The 16,919-nt window shown below is 37.9% G+C and overlaps 1 protein-coding gene across 1 annotated transcript in view; it reads right to left on the reverse strand.

Annotated features, from left to right (window-relative positions):
* Nucleotides 1–6,793: 6,793 nt before the first annotated feature.
* Nucleotides 6,794–16,919, reverse strand: part of HIBADH (3-hydroxyisobutyrate dehydrogenase) — an 83,488-nt gene continuing 73,362 nt past the window's right edge. Inside the window, exons 7-8 of the mRNA XM_063303813.1 lie at nt 11,746–11,902; nt 6,794–8,219 (exon numbers count right to left, since the gene is read on the reverse strand). Coding sequence (XP_063159883.1) covers nt 8,061–8,219; nt 11,746–11,902 — 316 coding nt within the window. The 3' untranslated portion in view covers nt 6,794–8,060. The remainder of the gene's footprint in view (nt 8,220–11,745; nt 11,903–16,919) is intronic.

The following is a 16,919-nucleotide window of genomic DNA, read 5'->3' on the forward strand; positions in this document are numbered from 1 at the left end:
TGTGTGTTTAATTTTTAAGGTAAAGACTGCAGTGCTAATTCAGAGTGCACAATCTAAATGATGTGTTAGGGAATTAGATTTGTTTAAAAATTGGCCTAAACTAAGTCATTTCCCATCTCCGGATCAGACTGGTAAATAAGAGTTTAACATTTAAGGGCAAAGAGAGATTTGTGCTCAACTTCTCCTTTTAGAATCTAAATCCTTCCTTTATATAGACTCGTTTGGTCCAAGATCTTCTTCTCTGTATAATAATATGTCTGGAATCTGGGCTGCCCATTGTTTCATGAGATGTTCTTCTTCTCAAACTACTTACACATGTGCCGGTGTCTATCCTTGTTTCTTATTACCAGCTGAGTTCCCATCTTGCTTTTGTTCCTTTCCCCCTTTCAAGAAACTGCATCAGGATCTGAGTTGTGTGATGTTCTGAGATCCTGCAGATGACAGGAACTCAATTTAATTGATCAAAAGGCAAGTAACTGGAAAGTAATTGTGATTCACACTAGACAATATTGGGCTGAATTGGCAAATAGTCTATTATAAAGCAAATTACAATGCTTTGAAGTTCAAATATTCTCCACCACCCAGTTTAAGAAGCTTATTTCAACTGTTTCATTTCATGTTGAAGGTGAAGCTCATTTCAACTCATATTCATACGCATATGAATAAGGAAGGAGATCTTATGTGAGCTCAATAAGGAACTCACATACGATCTCCTTCCTTATTGAAGCATATGAAATTGGCTTCAAATGGAAACAAGCACTATCATTCAAACAATCTGAACAAAGAGTCATTGTTACTCAAGGCAGTGATGACTGCTATGGATTTTATGGTCATATGAAGTTTTAAGCTATCAAACTCAAATTTGCAGGTGTCCAGTGACGCTTAACATCACCGTCAGCATAAAATATGGCAGAACAGCATGTGTGTACATTTGTGTGTACATCTGCACATTTAACACTGATGCGCTGAAGGCAGTAGCAAGATTTTCCAGGAATGGTTAAAGAGCAAAGGAAAAGGTTGCCAAGTCCTGCAAATATTGTAGATTTTTTCCCCACTAAATTGCAGTGTATGTGAAGAACCATAATTGTTTTTCATAATCCTGAAAAGATTCAGGAAAAATAGTAACATCAAAATATTGCTGAATCATGTGCAAATGCAGCTATCACACATTCATTGTGGGAAGTTTATTTTGCTTGACGATGCACTGACCTATTCATGAATGGCTTCTCTATAGAAAAAGAAAAAAAAGGAAAGCCTGCCCTTGCTCAAATCCAACAAGCTTTCCCATGCATCTTTTTTTTTCTTTTCTTTTTTTGGGCCAGAGATAATTTCTTAACAAGCCCTCATTGATACAGAACTGCCCTTTCTCATTCTTTTGACTCACAAGAGACGGAGTATCTGCCATTTCTCTGAGATTCAGGGCAACCCATTAAATATCCACTTGTCTGCTCAGTTGTGTACATATGCAAAACAGTCAGATGCACAATCCTTCCTTCAGTCCAAGTGGAAACCTAGAGAGCTACATTAGGTCATAAAAGCAGGATTTAACCAGGCATCAGGGTCCTGGCGATGAGAACAAACAACCCACACTGTGCTGCTAAAGATATAACCTCAGAGGGTTTCTGGAAAATCTGGACATTTTGGCAAGAATTTGACAGCTCAGATTTCAGTCCTAGTTGGAAAGACTTTCTCGTTTATTGGTTTGATTTCCAGAATAGCCCACATGTTCATTCTCTTACAGGAAAGAAAAAAAAGTCAGATTCTTTTTGTCTAATTACTAGCCTAATATTGAGAAGTATGGTGACCAAAAGCTGTAAATAGTTCAAAGGGGTGTGCTGTCAAGTAAGTGTGCATTTTCTAGTAGACTTCTATATATGCTTGCAATCTTATATACTACTTTTAAAGGGATCACTCCCAGAGAAGCACAGACAGAATTGAAGCCTTATTTACAAACGTCGTAGAGGTTATAATTTTCCAGTATAACATTAGTTGACTATGAATAACCAAATATATCATTTTAAACACATGAAAATCACTATTAAACTTTGTCCAAAGTATCAATATCAGAAACCATGGTCAGCTTCGTATAAATGAATGAAATTATGAATTACAATAAAGTACATCCATCTTAATAAGAATCTGTTCTAGCTTAGAAATCATATAAAATTGAAATATAGACTGTATGCATAGGAAAGGTAAAGATTTCCCTTGACATTAAGTCCAGTCGTGTCCGACTCTAGGGGGCGGTGCTCATCTCCGTTTCAAAGCCAAAGAGCCGGTGTTTGTCTGTAGACACTTCCGTGGTCATGTGGCCAGCATGACTACATGGAACACCGTTACCTGCCCGCTGAAGCGGTACCTATTAATCTACTCACATTGGCATATTTTCGAACTGCTAGGTTGGCAGGAGCTGGGACTAGCAACGAGAGCTCACCCCGTCACGCGGATTCAAACCGCCGGCCTTCCAATCGGCAAGCTCAGCTCAGCGGTTTAACCCGCAGCGCCACCGCGTCCCTAACATGCATAGGAAAACTCACATAAAATACAAACATATGTACTGAATTAGAATCTGAGAATGTTTTCCAAATTGAATAAAATTCTGTGTCAGATTTACTTTTAAATATGAAGTTATTCTGGACAGCGAAGTGTAATTCCACAGCTTGGTTATTCATTCTTCCATAGAGGGCATGAAACATTCCTTCCAATAAAAGGTATATAGCATCATGGCAGCAATTACTATATACAAAGCTAATACTTTGATGTTTAATAAAAGTTTAATTCAAATATCACAGGTTGAAATGGAACATCAACTTTTAAAATTTGTTTCATTCTGGCATGAATCATTTTCCAAAACTATTGAGCTTTACAACATTGCTTCCAAGTGTGAAAGAATTATATGACCTACTCATTACATTTCCAGTAATATTTAGAGAATGAATTCTCCATTTTAGTAATATAATAAAAGTAATAACAACAACAATAAAAGACCTCATACCAATTTACTCTAAGTTTGACATCTGGAGTATTCTTCCATTGAAATTCCCATTGTTGCATACCTATTACTGCATTTAGATTCTGCATCCATGCAATCAATCTTCGACTTTTCGGTTTCTGAATCATACTTTATCAACAGTTGATAAATAAGGCCCAGCAGATGTTCCAAGTTACATGTTATAAGATTTTCAAATTCAGTCAAGTCTCTAATTCTGCCCCCCGTTTCTGCGATTCTTTTAATACTATGTTGCTTATTTGAAGATACTGAAACCAGTCAGGTGAACTAGACCTTGAGTCTCAAAAGATATCATCTACATCTTATTAATAAAATCTTGCAATCTAAACTATTCTCTCTACTGAGCAAATTTGTGCTCTCATCGTAAAAATAAATACTTAATGACAAAGCAAATAGGAGGAAATCTGTGATTATTCTTTTCCTGTATTTATCCTAGGCATTCAATACATTACTTATTATTGCAAGATCTCTTATAAATCGTTTGTTTGTATTAGAGATATTTATGCAGGCTGCCTGAAAGTCCCACTGCTTACATCGAGGTAGCCAGGGTGTGGGATAGTATCTTTTTTGTGCTTGCTTTCTGTTTATAAAACGCTTTTTGTGAAGGGCTAATTTGACATGAACTAAAGCAAACTAATGATTTCTACTTAAAATTTTAATCGAACAATGAGGATTTCTTCTTCTTTCTTTGATTATCTACCACAGTATTTTGGTGTGGTTTTATCTTTTTTTTTTTTAGTTCTTCACTGATTTTGTTCAATTACTGTGATTTTAAAATTCCCTAGCTTCCTTGTGAATGTTACTTACTTACAATGAAAAGTGGAATATCAATACCGTAAATAGTTTGAAGTGCTGAAGCTACAATTATGTTAGGTGTTGATGACTTGCAGGAAATTCTGGAACAAGAGCAAACCACAACGAAGACTGGATCAAAGATATTTAAGACCTGCAGATATTTCTGCAGGCAAACAACCAAGCTCAGAGAGCGCCAAGGACTCCACAGTTCAACCCTGAGCTACAGATATTCTCTTCTATTGGATATTTAAGACCATTCCAACAACAGTAACTTGGTATCTCTGGTGTATTAACTTTGTTTCCTTACCTTTTCTACTGTCAGTTAAAGCACTATCATTTTTTAATATTATAAAATTGCCTGTAAAATTATCTTAAGGTTTATTTTGCTCCAGATTACCTCCAGTCATATCCCTTCTCCACCAGAAATCTAAATGTAATTCATATGCACACCTGAGTTTATGTAACTCTTAACCCTCCTGCAGTATACAGACCATACACTTTGGACTGATCCCTATCTTCTTTTATATTCTGCCTCTTTTTCCAGGTGCTCAACAACCATGTGAGACGAGATAGGCTGAGAGAGGGTAACTGGCCCGAAGTAATCCAATCTGGGCATGAATTTGAATAGAGCCTCCCTGATATTAATGGCTGGAGTTGAGAGGTTCAGAGGAAGTGAATCCAAAAGCCTTCTTTCTAATAGTTCCCCATATGCTCATGCAGAGAAAGGGGAAAAAATATTTGCAGAGGCATATTCTATTCTCAGATAATGTAATCTTTCTTATCTCCAGTGGAACAGTCACTGTAACTCAGCAGTTGGTGAGCTGACCTTTATTTTCTGTAAGATCAGGTACATTTTCAAATGATATAGGAACTGCCCTATAAAATGAAAGAACATGCATGCATGTTCTGGTAACTAATAGACTATATAGTTACTCACAAAAGCCTGGATTTTCTGGGAACTTGGCTCAGCCAACCTCAAGGCTCAACAAGCAGACATAACTTAATTAACTCTGACTACTCTACATTATTGGCAAGAAGCAGATGAGGGGCAATATAAAGTCTTTTCTTTAACTCCATCTACAAAATCCATTAGTCAAAGCATGCAGATTTTAGTCCAGATATTAAAAAATAAGTATCACAGGTTAAAGAAATTGCAGAAACGAAGACTGAAATTTGATACCCCTCAATATCTTTTTATATCTTTAATAAATCATGTGCTTCTCATTATAAATGATAAATTGTAAAATACAGACACATGGGCACACACATGTGTGATAAGCCTGTTATAGAAATGATCTGTTTTCTTAGTGGTGGTCATTTTAAGTGCTAATTTCACAATTCAGTTTGGGTTTCAAGGAGCTAACTGCTAAGCAGATGAAAGTCCATCCAAAACCCATTTTTATACGTATATGATCTGCTAAAACAAAAAAAAAAAGCAAGCCACTTCAAGAGCTTATTCCCAACAAAATCTTGTCATAAAACTTCAGAGACAGAAGTAAAACCATATTCTCCACACTGGGGTAAGCAAGATGGCACCTCCAGATATTTCACATAACTTCCATAATCCCAAACTATTATCCTGCACAAAACAATTCTGCTGCTTTAAATTATGGATTACACCCCAATTTTTCTGAAGGTGACTGCCAGCCAACAGAATACTTTTGTGATTTTATCTTCTGATTCATTTGAAATTGCCATCCACATAAACTGCTTTCATAATTCAGTAATGACAAGGAAAAGAAAAAAAGGTTGGCATATCCCATTACCCTATCCATAACTATAATCCTGCCCGTAGGATCATACAAAGTATTATGTGAGGTTATACTGGGCAAAGCACTGAAATATCACTTTTGCCGTAGCATGAATCAATGTTCACGTATCAAAGCTAACATTTGCACATTTTCAGCTTGTGTTGACATTCTTTTTCTTTCAGTAGAACCTATTCCCACAAAACTCATGATGCTTCAGTTACTAAAGCTGCAATCCTGTACATGTTGATCTGGGATAGAAACGAGGAACAGAACACAGTGGAATTTATCTCTGAGTAGACATCTCAATTATGTGTGGACATGCACAGGATTGCACTTTTATTGTGCTAAACTGTTTAGCCATAGGCCCCATCCTATGGGACTGGGATTATCCCAACAAGTTTTCATAGTCATTCCTTTTAATGAAACAGTAATACTGCATCAAGATTAAATGCACATAAGGGATTCCCTCCTTCCCCAATAAATTGACTTAATGGTCCACAGGTCACTGAAGCCACTGGCATTATCCAATGTCACATCAACAGATTTTGGTTTGTTCAGTGGGAGTTTTCCTTGCTCTTCTTTCCCTGTCTCTATTCCACCAAAATTGTTTCGGAAATTTCCTCAAACTCCTTAAGAGTTCGAAAATGTATGGACTGGAAGAAGACACACTCCTAATTTACTGTATTTGTTCTTCTTCAGATTGTACCACTGCAGAAAATCAAACACTTAAATTTACTTCACATTCACAGCTGATTGTGTAGCATAGCTAATTGTAAAGAAAATCAGAAACAATCCCATGTAGCAGCTTGGGGAAAAAAAAACAATCCAGTCCTCTCAACCCAGTAAGGCAGCCACTCCAATGAAAAAGAAGTCTTCTACCCCTGTCCTAACCACCTTTCATTAAGAGGCTATACTTTCCTCTTGCCGATCTATGCCTCTCCATGCCTATCTGAATGAAAAAGGAAACTTCTCTCATTCCTCATTTCCAGCATTGCTTACATTCCAAAATGCTCCATGTACTGTATCTATGTGCTGGATATATCAAAAGTCCTTATCACCTCTGACTCATCATCTCTGTCGGATCTTCAGCACCAGTAGAGAACTTTCTTCAATCTATTTGACTCTATATTTTAAATCAGTGACTTTTCTGCTGCCATATTGTTCATTTTGACCCCAGTTAAACCCTCCTGGTAGTGATCTGAAATTAGTGATATAATTATAGCTAATTATAAAAAGTATTATAAAAAGTTTCTATTGCTTTAGTTCTAGAGCTGAATAGAACCTGGTGACAGCAACAAAAAAGAGGAACTTGTTCCAAACTGACCCAACTCTGTTGGGTAATTCATTACATTTTCACAGGAGAGTCCATAATTGGTAGGTTGATCAACTGCCCTGATGAAACTATGGTCATCAGGCAATTCTGATTAATGTTTATTATTTCTCCTCATGCACGGTTTCAAGAGCTTCTTCCTGTAAAACAAAGCAGTATAGCCATAAGCTCTGTTTATGATACCAGGAGATTAATGGATTTTATATACTCTGGATTGTGGATATCCATTTTAATGGTTGTAGACTGCATTCCTAACGAACAAGAATGGAAACTTTAATGAACATACCAACCTACAGACCTTTATACTCTCTCTGCTTGTTTATGCAAGACAGGTCTTTGATTCTCTTTATGTATTTTCAAATGCATTTTTATTGGCATGAGTATGCACAGAATCTGATTGTAATAAAAAACAAGGGAATACCCCTCCAAAGCAAACCCAGATATTTCTTCTAATGATCATTTATTTCAAAGGGATTTATTTATTTAGATTTGTAACAACTGGGTATCAGTAAGGGAAGCAGGCATGAACCTTTTGAAAAGGTGTGAAAATGATAAAAAATGTATAAAATTAGATTAGTAAGGAAAATACGTGAAACATGCATGCACAGAGTTATTTTTACGATGTCTTTTTAAAACCATAAGGTCACCAGATGTCAAATAACTTGCAACCATTAATTAATATAAATTTTCACCACTAATTCTTCATTGTAATAATTATGCTTTTAAGGTAAATTGGTATATTACTTAGGAAGTTCAGTATCAGTCTCTTTAATCAGTTATAATTGTACAGTTCAGAACAACTTTTCCAACCTTGTGGCCCCTGTTTTGGACTCCAACTTAACATCCATCCCATCTGGAGATACAAGTTTGGAAAAGGGTGATTTTGAACTATGTCATCCTTTTGTATGTAAATACATATATATTGGGTTTTCTTTAAACCCTACTACTGTATTTTTTAAAAAGTTATATATAAATTATTAAAAAAAACCTTTTCCCACAGTATTTGAAATGATAGATAGGAAATCTTGGAAGTTAGCTGTGACTTTAGAAGACAGAAGTGGGTGAGATCATGATTCATGATCTTTGATTAAACTCATGTATTTATTGATTAATCTGAAAGAGACTCTAAATACAGTTTTTTTTTTTCTAACAATGTCCATAGTCAATAAAGATTTCACAAGCTCTCTTCTTCCCGTAAAAACTGGAACACAGATGAGAAGTCTTTTTGGGCGTAGCCCTTGGCACACATGATCCTGTAAATCTGATGGGCTAGGGAGCCAAGAGGGACTGGAGACCTAGTGTTGGTGGCAGAAATCTGGGCCAAGCCAAGATCCTAAAAATAAGGGAAATATTTTTGAGTGGGAGGAGGAAAAAAAAGTTCTTATTACACAATATCTACTACAGAATGTGACAGTAATATCAAAGACCACTATTCCTTAGAAAATGGTTTACATGGTTTGTATATAAAAGGTCCTAGGTTCAATATCTAGTTAGAGCTAGAAAAATTCCTACTGAAAATTGGAAAACTTGCTCAGGGTCACTCACGCCTTAGTCACTTCCCAGTTGGATTACTGCAATGTGTTCTATATGGGGGTGCCTCTGAAGAGCATCCAGAAGCAGAACTGGTCCAGAATGCAGTCGCACACACAGTTCTGGGTGCCCCGTGGTTTGTCCAACTTAACCACCATTGTGTGAGCTGCACTTGCTCCCAGTTACTTTGCATGGAATTCAAGGTGCTGGTTATCATCATTAAAGCCCTACATGGCACAGGGCCAGATTTGCAGGATTACCTCTCTGAGGATACTGACCCATCCTACTAAGTCAGATAGGGTGTGCCCAGGTCCCTTCCCTTAAATGCTATCACCTGGTGGAGGCACACCTTCTCTGTAGCCACACCAGCTCTTTAGAATAGCCTCCCACCACATATTCAGCTACCAGTTTAGTCTTCCAGAAGGCCATGAAGATCCGAATCTGCTAGTCTAACTACAGGCAGTTCTCAGTTAATGACCATTCGTTCAGCATCCATTTGAAATTACAATGGTGCTGAAAAAAATGGACTTATGACCTGTGCCTGAAATTATGACCATTGAAGTGTCCCCACAGCATTATCAAAATTTGGGCGCTTGGCAGTCCGCCAGCACTTACGACTGCAGGGGTGTTTCAACTCCCCCACCTATCTCCCCACCTTCTCTGCCCTTTAGGAAGCCCTGTACTGTGCCTTGCGGGGCAGCAAGCAGACCCAGAACTGCATGGCTCTGGGGCTGCAAGAAGCCCCTGAGCCACAGCACAGCTGCAACCACCCCAGCCCAGCCATCTCAAGCCGCCCCAGGAAACTGCAGCTGCCCCAGCCCACATTCATTCACCCAGCTGCCTCCTCTCCCAGTTCTCTGCACCGAACCTTCGCCTTTTTCACCCAGCTGCCATGGGCGAAGCCGAAGTGCCTTGCTGTCTTTGCTTTTGGACCCAGCTTCTCCACGTGGCTCCCTTCAGAACGCTGTCTTCGGAAAGTTGTGCTCCCTTCTCAAAGCTTCTGGAAAGGGAGGGCAGCTCTCCAAAATCTGCGCAGACTTTGGAAAGTGGCACTCTCTTCTCAGAGCTTTCGGAAAGAGAGGGAGAGCTGCCCTCTTTCCAAAAACTCTAAGAGAGCACCACTTTCCAAAGGGAGCCACGTGGAGGAAACGTGGCTCCCTTTGGAAATGGCTGACGGGGCAGAGATGGGGGGGGGAATAGGTGGGTGGGGGGAGTTGAAGGCAATCACTTACCTGAGGTTTGGGGCTGGGAGGGACCAAGCCCGGAATGGCTTGGATTGGGGTGGGTGCTCATTTAACAACCGCTAAAATTCACTTAACAATAGCAAGGGGAATTGCCAGGATTGCTGTTGTTAAGTGATGCAGTCACATGACATCTCGCTTGTCAACCCCATCGCTTAGCAATGGAAATTCTGGTCCCAATTGCCGTTGTTAAGTGAGGACTACATGTATGTCATTTTGCATAGCAAAAGCATTTCTGGAGAAAGCTGGAATAATGGACACGTCTCTGAAGGAAAGCAATGTGATTCTCAGCCCTTCAAGGTAGATCAGACTAGGAATCCAATGTCATGTAAGTCAGTACTACTATTATTGTAAAGCTACAGTAACAGAATCTTGCAAGTCGGAATGTGCTTCCCCCTCCCTCCCTTTATCTTTGTGAGAACTAGGGAGGAGCTTTTTGAGACGTTTACTCAGGTTACATTCCTGCTCTGGACTCAGTACTTTTTATATCTAACCATTGTCTTGGTAGTGGTTCTTCTTTCTGCCCCTCAAAGCCATTCCCCCTCTCCACTACATTGATGGGAAACCTCAAGAACAATGCCATATAGTCCCTGCTGGAAGCAATTTCAGCATAGTCTCACTCAGCCAGCTCCCATTTTAACTCTATATCTAATTACTCATTTTGTTTAGGGAGCACAATCAAGCAGATAATTGTTGTATACTGTAGTTTCTGTCAAAGCCCAGGACAGAACCTGCAGAAGACAAATATGACAAACTTTACCCAGTTAGATCCCACAGAATTCAGGTTAATACCCGCAGTATTGAAACAGGGTTAAGTGTTCTCATGTTGAGTGTGTTCAGAAATCAGACTGGTGTAGCAAAACATTCCCATAGTAGCTTCAAGGTGAGACTTCCTAAAGGTTGTTCAAACTGAAAAGCTGAGGTGGTTTTGGAAGCTAGTATATGGAAAGAAGCAGCATACTTTGTTTGGGATGCTGGTCATCTGATTTTTCTGAACCTAGAGTTTTAGCACAGATTCTCACTCTTTTGGGCCTGGTAAGCACATCTGGATCTTTGATAACTTCTTGCAGACACTCTTATGCAAAGGCTGCTGGAAGATTTTCCATTCTCAAAATGGGAACCATCCCCTGATACAAAACCCCAATTTATCGAAACGCTCTCTGCTATCACCTACTAGACATGTCATAAGGTCATCCCTGCTACTTCTGCTTACCATGGATCCTTTCAGGGGCAGACAAGGATATTTTAAACAAAGCACTGAACTGCAGATACTCCTCAAACTTATGGGCCCATTTAGCAGCATGCTGACTTCCCAGTTTAGAACATTAAAACACATTTTAAAATGTAAGTACTTAGATGGAAGAATAATAATGGTGGGCAATACGGAAAGTATCTGTGGACATACTGGCATTCTGAGATGCTACCTTGTGGACTCCGGGTTCTAACGTTTTTATAGGATTTTGTCTTTCATATTTTTTAGCATTTGTATTAACATTTCTTGCTTTGCCCTTTAGAGAAAATTCCCAAGATACTTCCCAAAATGTGAAATACACACACACACACAAACACACACAGTGTGTAATACTACAAGCTAATCACAGTATGTAAATATAAATCAAAGAAAAATAGAAAAATCTATTAAACAAGCAGAGTGAAGTAATCCAGTTATATAAAACCCCTTGGGAATATAAAGGTTTTGTCTGTCACAAACAAATGTAAAGGAGGAAGAAAGCATGCCTCCCTCAAAAAAACATCTAAACGTGAAGGTCCATTACAGAGATCCTTTTATTCCATTTTTTCAAGAAAAGCTAATTTTTTGATATTGCACAATGCAAGTGAACGGCATTAAAACTGGATGTGGTTGTGTACATGTGCCATTAACTACTCAAAATAGAGTAGTGACAGGCCACAGATTTAAAGAAATAGATGTTAATTCATCTTGGGTATATCAGTATAATGGAGAAAATTTTATATACTACCTTGGAGCTCAGAAGGAAATATTGAAAGGAAACATTTATTTTGTCCAGTAAGAGTAAGTCAGTTTATTACACCAATATATGTTCTTTTCATATACATGTAGATACGTACCTTAGTCATAAGGGTTGTTCCAAAGCCACCTTGATAATTATTACCAGAAGGTACCCCTTCCATTACTCCTGGCACAGGGTTGTATGTATCGCTTGACCAACACCGGCCTGAACTCATATTTAGGATTTTGGCCAGAAGCTTTGGGTCAAGCCCTAACCTGTCAAAGGTCAAAAGAAGAGAAGTGTTCATGTCAAAATGCACGTCATGGATGACTTATTTTTATATGTTGAGACCGTGTTGTCATTTCTCTACATTTGTTGGAAGACTTGAAAAATGATCTAGAGTGATGGTATTGAGAGAGGAAGATCCTTTTTTAAATTAAAGGTCATCAATCCTCTATATTGTTCATGCATGCTAATTATTAGATGAATTGTCAGACACAAAATAAAGATCCTTCAGAATTAATGGCTCCCTTTCATTATTCTGTATAAGGAAATATGACTCAAAAGGTACTGTCAGAAGCATAAGCTACTACATTCAGCATTACTATTAAGACAAAAGGAAATTCTCTTATTATAAACTTCCTTTTTATGAAACAGTTATTATATTCTGATGTTCAAGAAGTAAGTCTACTGTGACATATGTTCCCTATCTATTCAGAGACATGCATTACAGTTCTGGGTCAACTGCTGAGAAGGTTACAGATCCTGATAAAACAAAGCTTGTCCAAGCAGAAACATCATTTGTTCCATTGCCATCACTGAGCTGACGGCACAAACCCCAATGCAGTTGAGACAGACTGAAAACAGTGAAAAATATTTTAGCAGATTGGGCTTTTCTTTTTTAAACAATCTGGCATGTTCTCGCATGACGGTGGCTATCAGCTTAACCGTGCAATTTTATAAGAATTATACTCATTATAATGAAAAGCAAGAACTTTTAAAAATTAAAAATGTAACCAACTACATAAATACGGACATTTTAAAAGATGGACGTATAATCACAGAACGGAAATGTTTTAGGATGCAATCCTACATATGAACCCAGAAGAAAGTAAATGAACTCAGTGGCACTTACTTGTGAATGCACACGCTTGTAATTTAATTCACAAAAAAGCAAGGCATTCACACTTATAATGCCATTAATACTATATATACTAATGAACGGAAGTAAAGCTAAAATGAAAATGTCTTTCACCAGACCATTATCTTGCTTGCAACATTTTCTTCATTTTAACAAGCTGGATTTATCAGTCACTATGTTTATAGAATGCCATATAAGCAGCAGCAAAGCTGAAATACTGAAACAATAAATGATGTTACCCCTTATTCTAACAATTTATTTCTCTACCATGTACATGTTCTGGCTCTGGTTTGATTTCCAATTATTCTTTCTAACAGCTAAAATATTTATTACACCTTGCTGTTACTGTTCAAAATCAATAGTACCTTTCACTGGTACTGTTTGTAAACAGTACCATTTGCAACAATTATCAATATAAAATAGAAAGTCATGATCCATAATAAAAAAATAAATGCTATGCAGAAAATTTGTCAGTTTTCCTACAAGTTCTGAAAAAAATTCTGACAAATTACTTCTGAAATTTCTTTCAAAAGAGAGAATTTCAGTGAATTCTTTTGAGTGGAATGTGGTACCCATGTGCTTTTTAAATTATAAGGTAGCCAAAGAATGTGCATGAACATTATTGTTCACAGTACAATTATCAAAACAATCTGGAGGTTCCCTTGCTTGTCATACTTCAATTAAATCCCCAAAGAAATTTTTTCAGGGAATTTCTTCCATTGGGTTTTTTTAGATTGGACAGCCAGGGAGCAGTATGACAGAAAGATCTATAACAGAAAATATCAACAGTAATAGTATTCTTCACTACCTCTATCAATTAAGTAAGCTGAAACCCAACACCAATAAAAATTCATTAAAAAAATTCCAGAGAATAAGATAGAAGTCTTTTGGGGGGAGGGGGTAATAGAAAACTTTTGAGAAGTTGCAAGACAGATTTTGACATTGCCATTAATAAAAATCTCCTTTCAATGGTGAGAGAGAGAGACAGAAATAAAAATCTCTATCAGATGTCAGAAAGGTTCCAGGAAAGCCTTCATGGAGAAGAGAATTCCATGGATGAAGCATAAAATTGGGAAAGCTTTTTCCCCCATTGCCACTTCTTCATTATTCCTAATAATGGAATCCTAGAGGAATCTTTGTGAAGATTAACTAAGTGAATAGGAAGCATATGTTCTATCTGATAGTCTAGATGGAGATACCATTCAAAAGCACACTGAAATGGACCAGTGCATGTGAGACACAATCTTAATGTTCAGCTCCAATAACACAAAACAGATGCCAAGTTAAGGATGGATCCCCACAAAAGGAGCCTTATCTTAAATGTGCATACACTACAATACCTGCAAATGGCCTCCTGTTTACATTTTATTTATTTAATTTATAGGCTGCCTGGCTCCCAAATGCTCTGCACTTAACAACAATAATAATTTTTAAAACTTGTATGCCGCCCAACTCCCAACAACTCTGTATCAACACAGTTCGAGGAACTCATGAAATAAGAAATATCTAGATATCCATAGGTAGATTATTTATTTATTTACTCAATTTATATAGCCACCCATCTCAGACCAGATTAATGGACTGGAATGTTAATTTAGTGTGACCTGAAAATTAACAAGCACTTGGAGGTATCAGAATACTTTCACTTGAGTTACCAAATTATGAGTATAAATGTTTTGACATCATACTTTCTCCAGAACCAAATTCCACTGTAAAAGGGCTTTAGACACTGAAGTGTGAGGCTCATACTATATTGCAGAGCTGAGCAACATGATGCCCATGGTCAACAAAACATTCTGTCAATATTGCTTGTGAACTTCCAGATTTTCACTGCTTTTTTTTAAATGGCTGAAGTCCCATGAGATGACTAGATCTCACTGTATTTTTAGGTTGATTTTCTGAGATTTTGTGTAAGAAGATTGAAATCTTATGTGAGATTTCACAGGATAGGAATCTCATGAGATTCTGTTAATTGGGGGACGGGGTGAGACAAGACATGTCTAAACCATGTGAAATCATGCATTGATGCCCAGAGTCTGAAATTCAGAGCAGAGTGGAGTGGCAGATGAATCCCTCATTAGAAATCTGTATCCTCCAGCTGAACCATACCCTAGGAGCACTTTTATAAATGTGCTTAATTTAGCATACACTTGAAAATAACAGATGATCTAGATACAGTCAATATTTCTAACACTGGTTTCTAAAAGAAAAGGTCAGAAATAAAATCACCCAATGCAGTTTCCTTCAAGATACTCAAGACCCTTCTTCTCCCTCCCCCCTACTTTTTATCTCTTGTAGCAAGTATATCATTAAAAGGAGCAAGTTGGAGGTGTTTTGCATTTTATCTTTCTGAGGATTCATCTACTGGTGCATAGATAACTGACAGCTAGAATTAGACATGTATAAAAATCTGTTACTGTAGAAGTCCTCTGTCTTCCACTGTGCCCAAAGCTTGTAATGGTCTGAAAGCAGATAGAATATACCGTAATTGTCATTCAGTAAGAGTCTATCCTCGAAAGTCATGCTTCAGTGGAGAAGACTGAGTTTCCATTTGAAATCAACAAATTAATCCAAGACAGGTATCTGAAAGGGCAAGCTTAATAGGAAGCAGCTACGGGGCTCTCAACCATGATAAAATGTTATTGCTGTTTCCCTGTAAATTGGTTCAGAACATAGGATACTTTCTGCATAAGAGCTCTATTGCTGTTCAAGAGATATACTGCTCAAGCTATCAAAACAATGACAGTCTGTCAGTCCACATAATAACTTGCCAGTGGATGTGGCAAGAGGATGAGCATGCACACGTACATTTTACAACTGCCAAGGTGTTCCACATTTTGGAGTGGGGAGGGGGAGTCTGGAGAGAAAGAAAAAGTAGGAATTGGGGCACAAAATCAACACCCAGCTTTCAAAACTCTTCATAGGACAACTGAGAGTTCTGGTATATTCTTATGTACAAAAGAAGCCTAAGTTGGTTTAAACAGTGACATTCTAAACTTTAACTTCTAACTAGTTGTTTACCAGTTTTATTATTATTAGTCTGCATTCTGCCTATGCTTTGGAGCTAGTTTACATGGCAACCACATCCCTGCTTTAGTTTTGATGAATGTATCTCATTTGGAAGCAGAGATATATGCAACCAAACTCAAATGCCTTGATTACAATAAATCTATCTCACCAGTACACCGTAATATTTAGAGAAGGAAATTATCAGTAAAATAAAGAGTCAAAAGGAAGATATATAGCTAGAAAAGACGTCTCATTTAGACATTCTCTCCTTCACCTCCTTTCATATTGTAAAAGATGGGCCTTGGTGATTAACTACTTTCAGCATTATTCCAGGACATGAGCTGGAAAATTCATCTGCACACATCTTAGTATCCTGCAAACATGCAAAGGAAGACAGCAGTGCACTACCAGCTAAGCCTTTTCCTCCCCTCTCCCTCTTCTCAAGTATCATGCTTTAGCCTTAAAATGTCAAAAAGTGTGAGACTCCAGGAAAGCCCAAAAGTGACCAGGTTCAGACATTTGTGCTAGGATGAGGCTTGTTTTAATTGTGGGTTGTTTAATAAGCCACAGCTGGCTGAGTTCACACACTCTGCTACGGCATAAGCGATGAGAAGCAATTTTGAAAAGCGTTAGGAGGCCTCATGCAATACCCTAGTCCAAATTAAACAAACTTACAAAAGGTTATTAGTAGGAATGTAGATATTATGATTTAGAGTACTATATGGATTATTCAATCAATTATTCAACAGAATTCAATTGGGCTGTATACAAATATATTTATGAAAGTTTCTTCATAGCAAACGTGATGATTAGGAGACATAGTTCATATATTTTGAGGGGTGGGAGGACCACAGTCAGGCTGCAACTAGGTTCTGTGTTGCCCGGGACAAACATGGATTCCATGCCCATTTTGGCACACACACCCCAGCGCTCATTTTAGCGCCCCCCACAGCGCAGCGCCCGGGGCACATGCTCCGCTTGCCCCCCTTAGTTGCAGCCCTGACCACAGTGAATATAATGATGGTGAAAAGTGAATGGGGACATATCTCACATATGTGGGCAGGTCTAGGATTTTCTTTTTTTAATATTTTGGGGGGAGATGGGAGATTCTACCTTCTTTATTTGCTTAAAGTTTACACTTT

Source organism: Candoia aspera, chromosome 4 (genome assembly GCF_035149785.1).
Source record: "Candoia aspera isolate rCanAsp1 chromosome 4, rCanAsp1.hap2, whole genome shotgun sequence".
Taxonomy (NCBI): Eukaryota; Metazoa; Chordata; class Lepidosauria; order Squamata; family Boidae; genus Candoia; species Candoia aspera.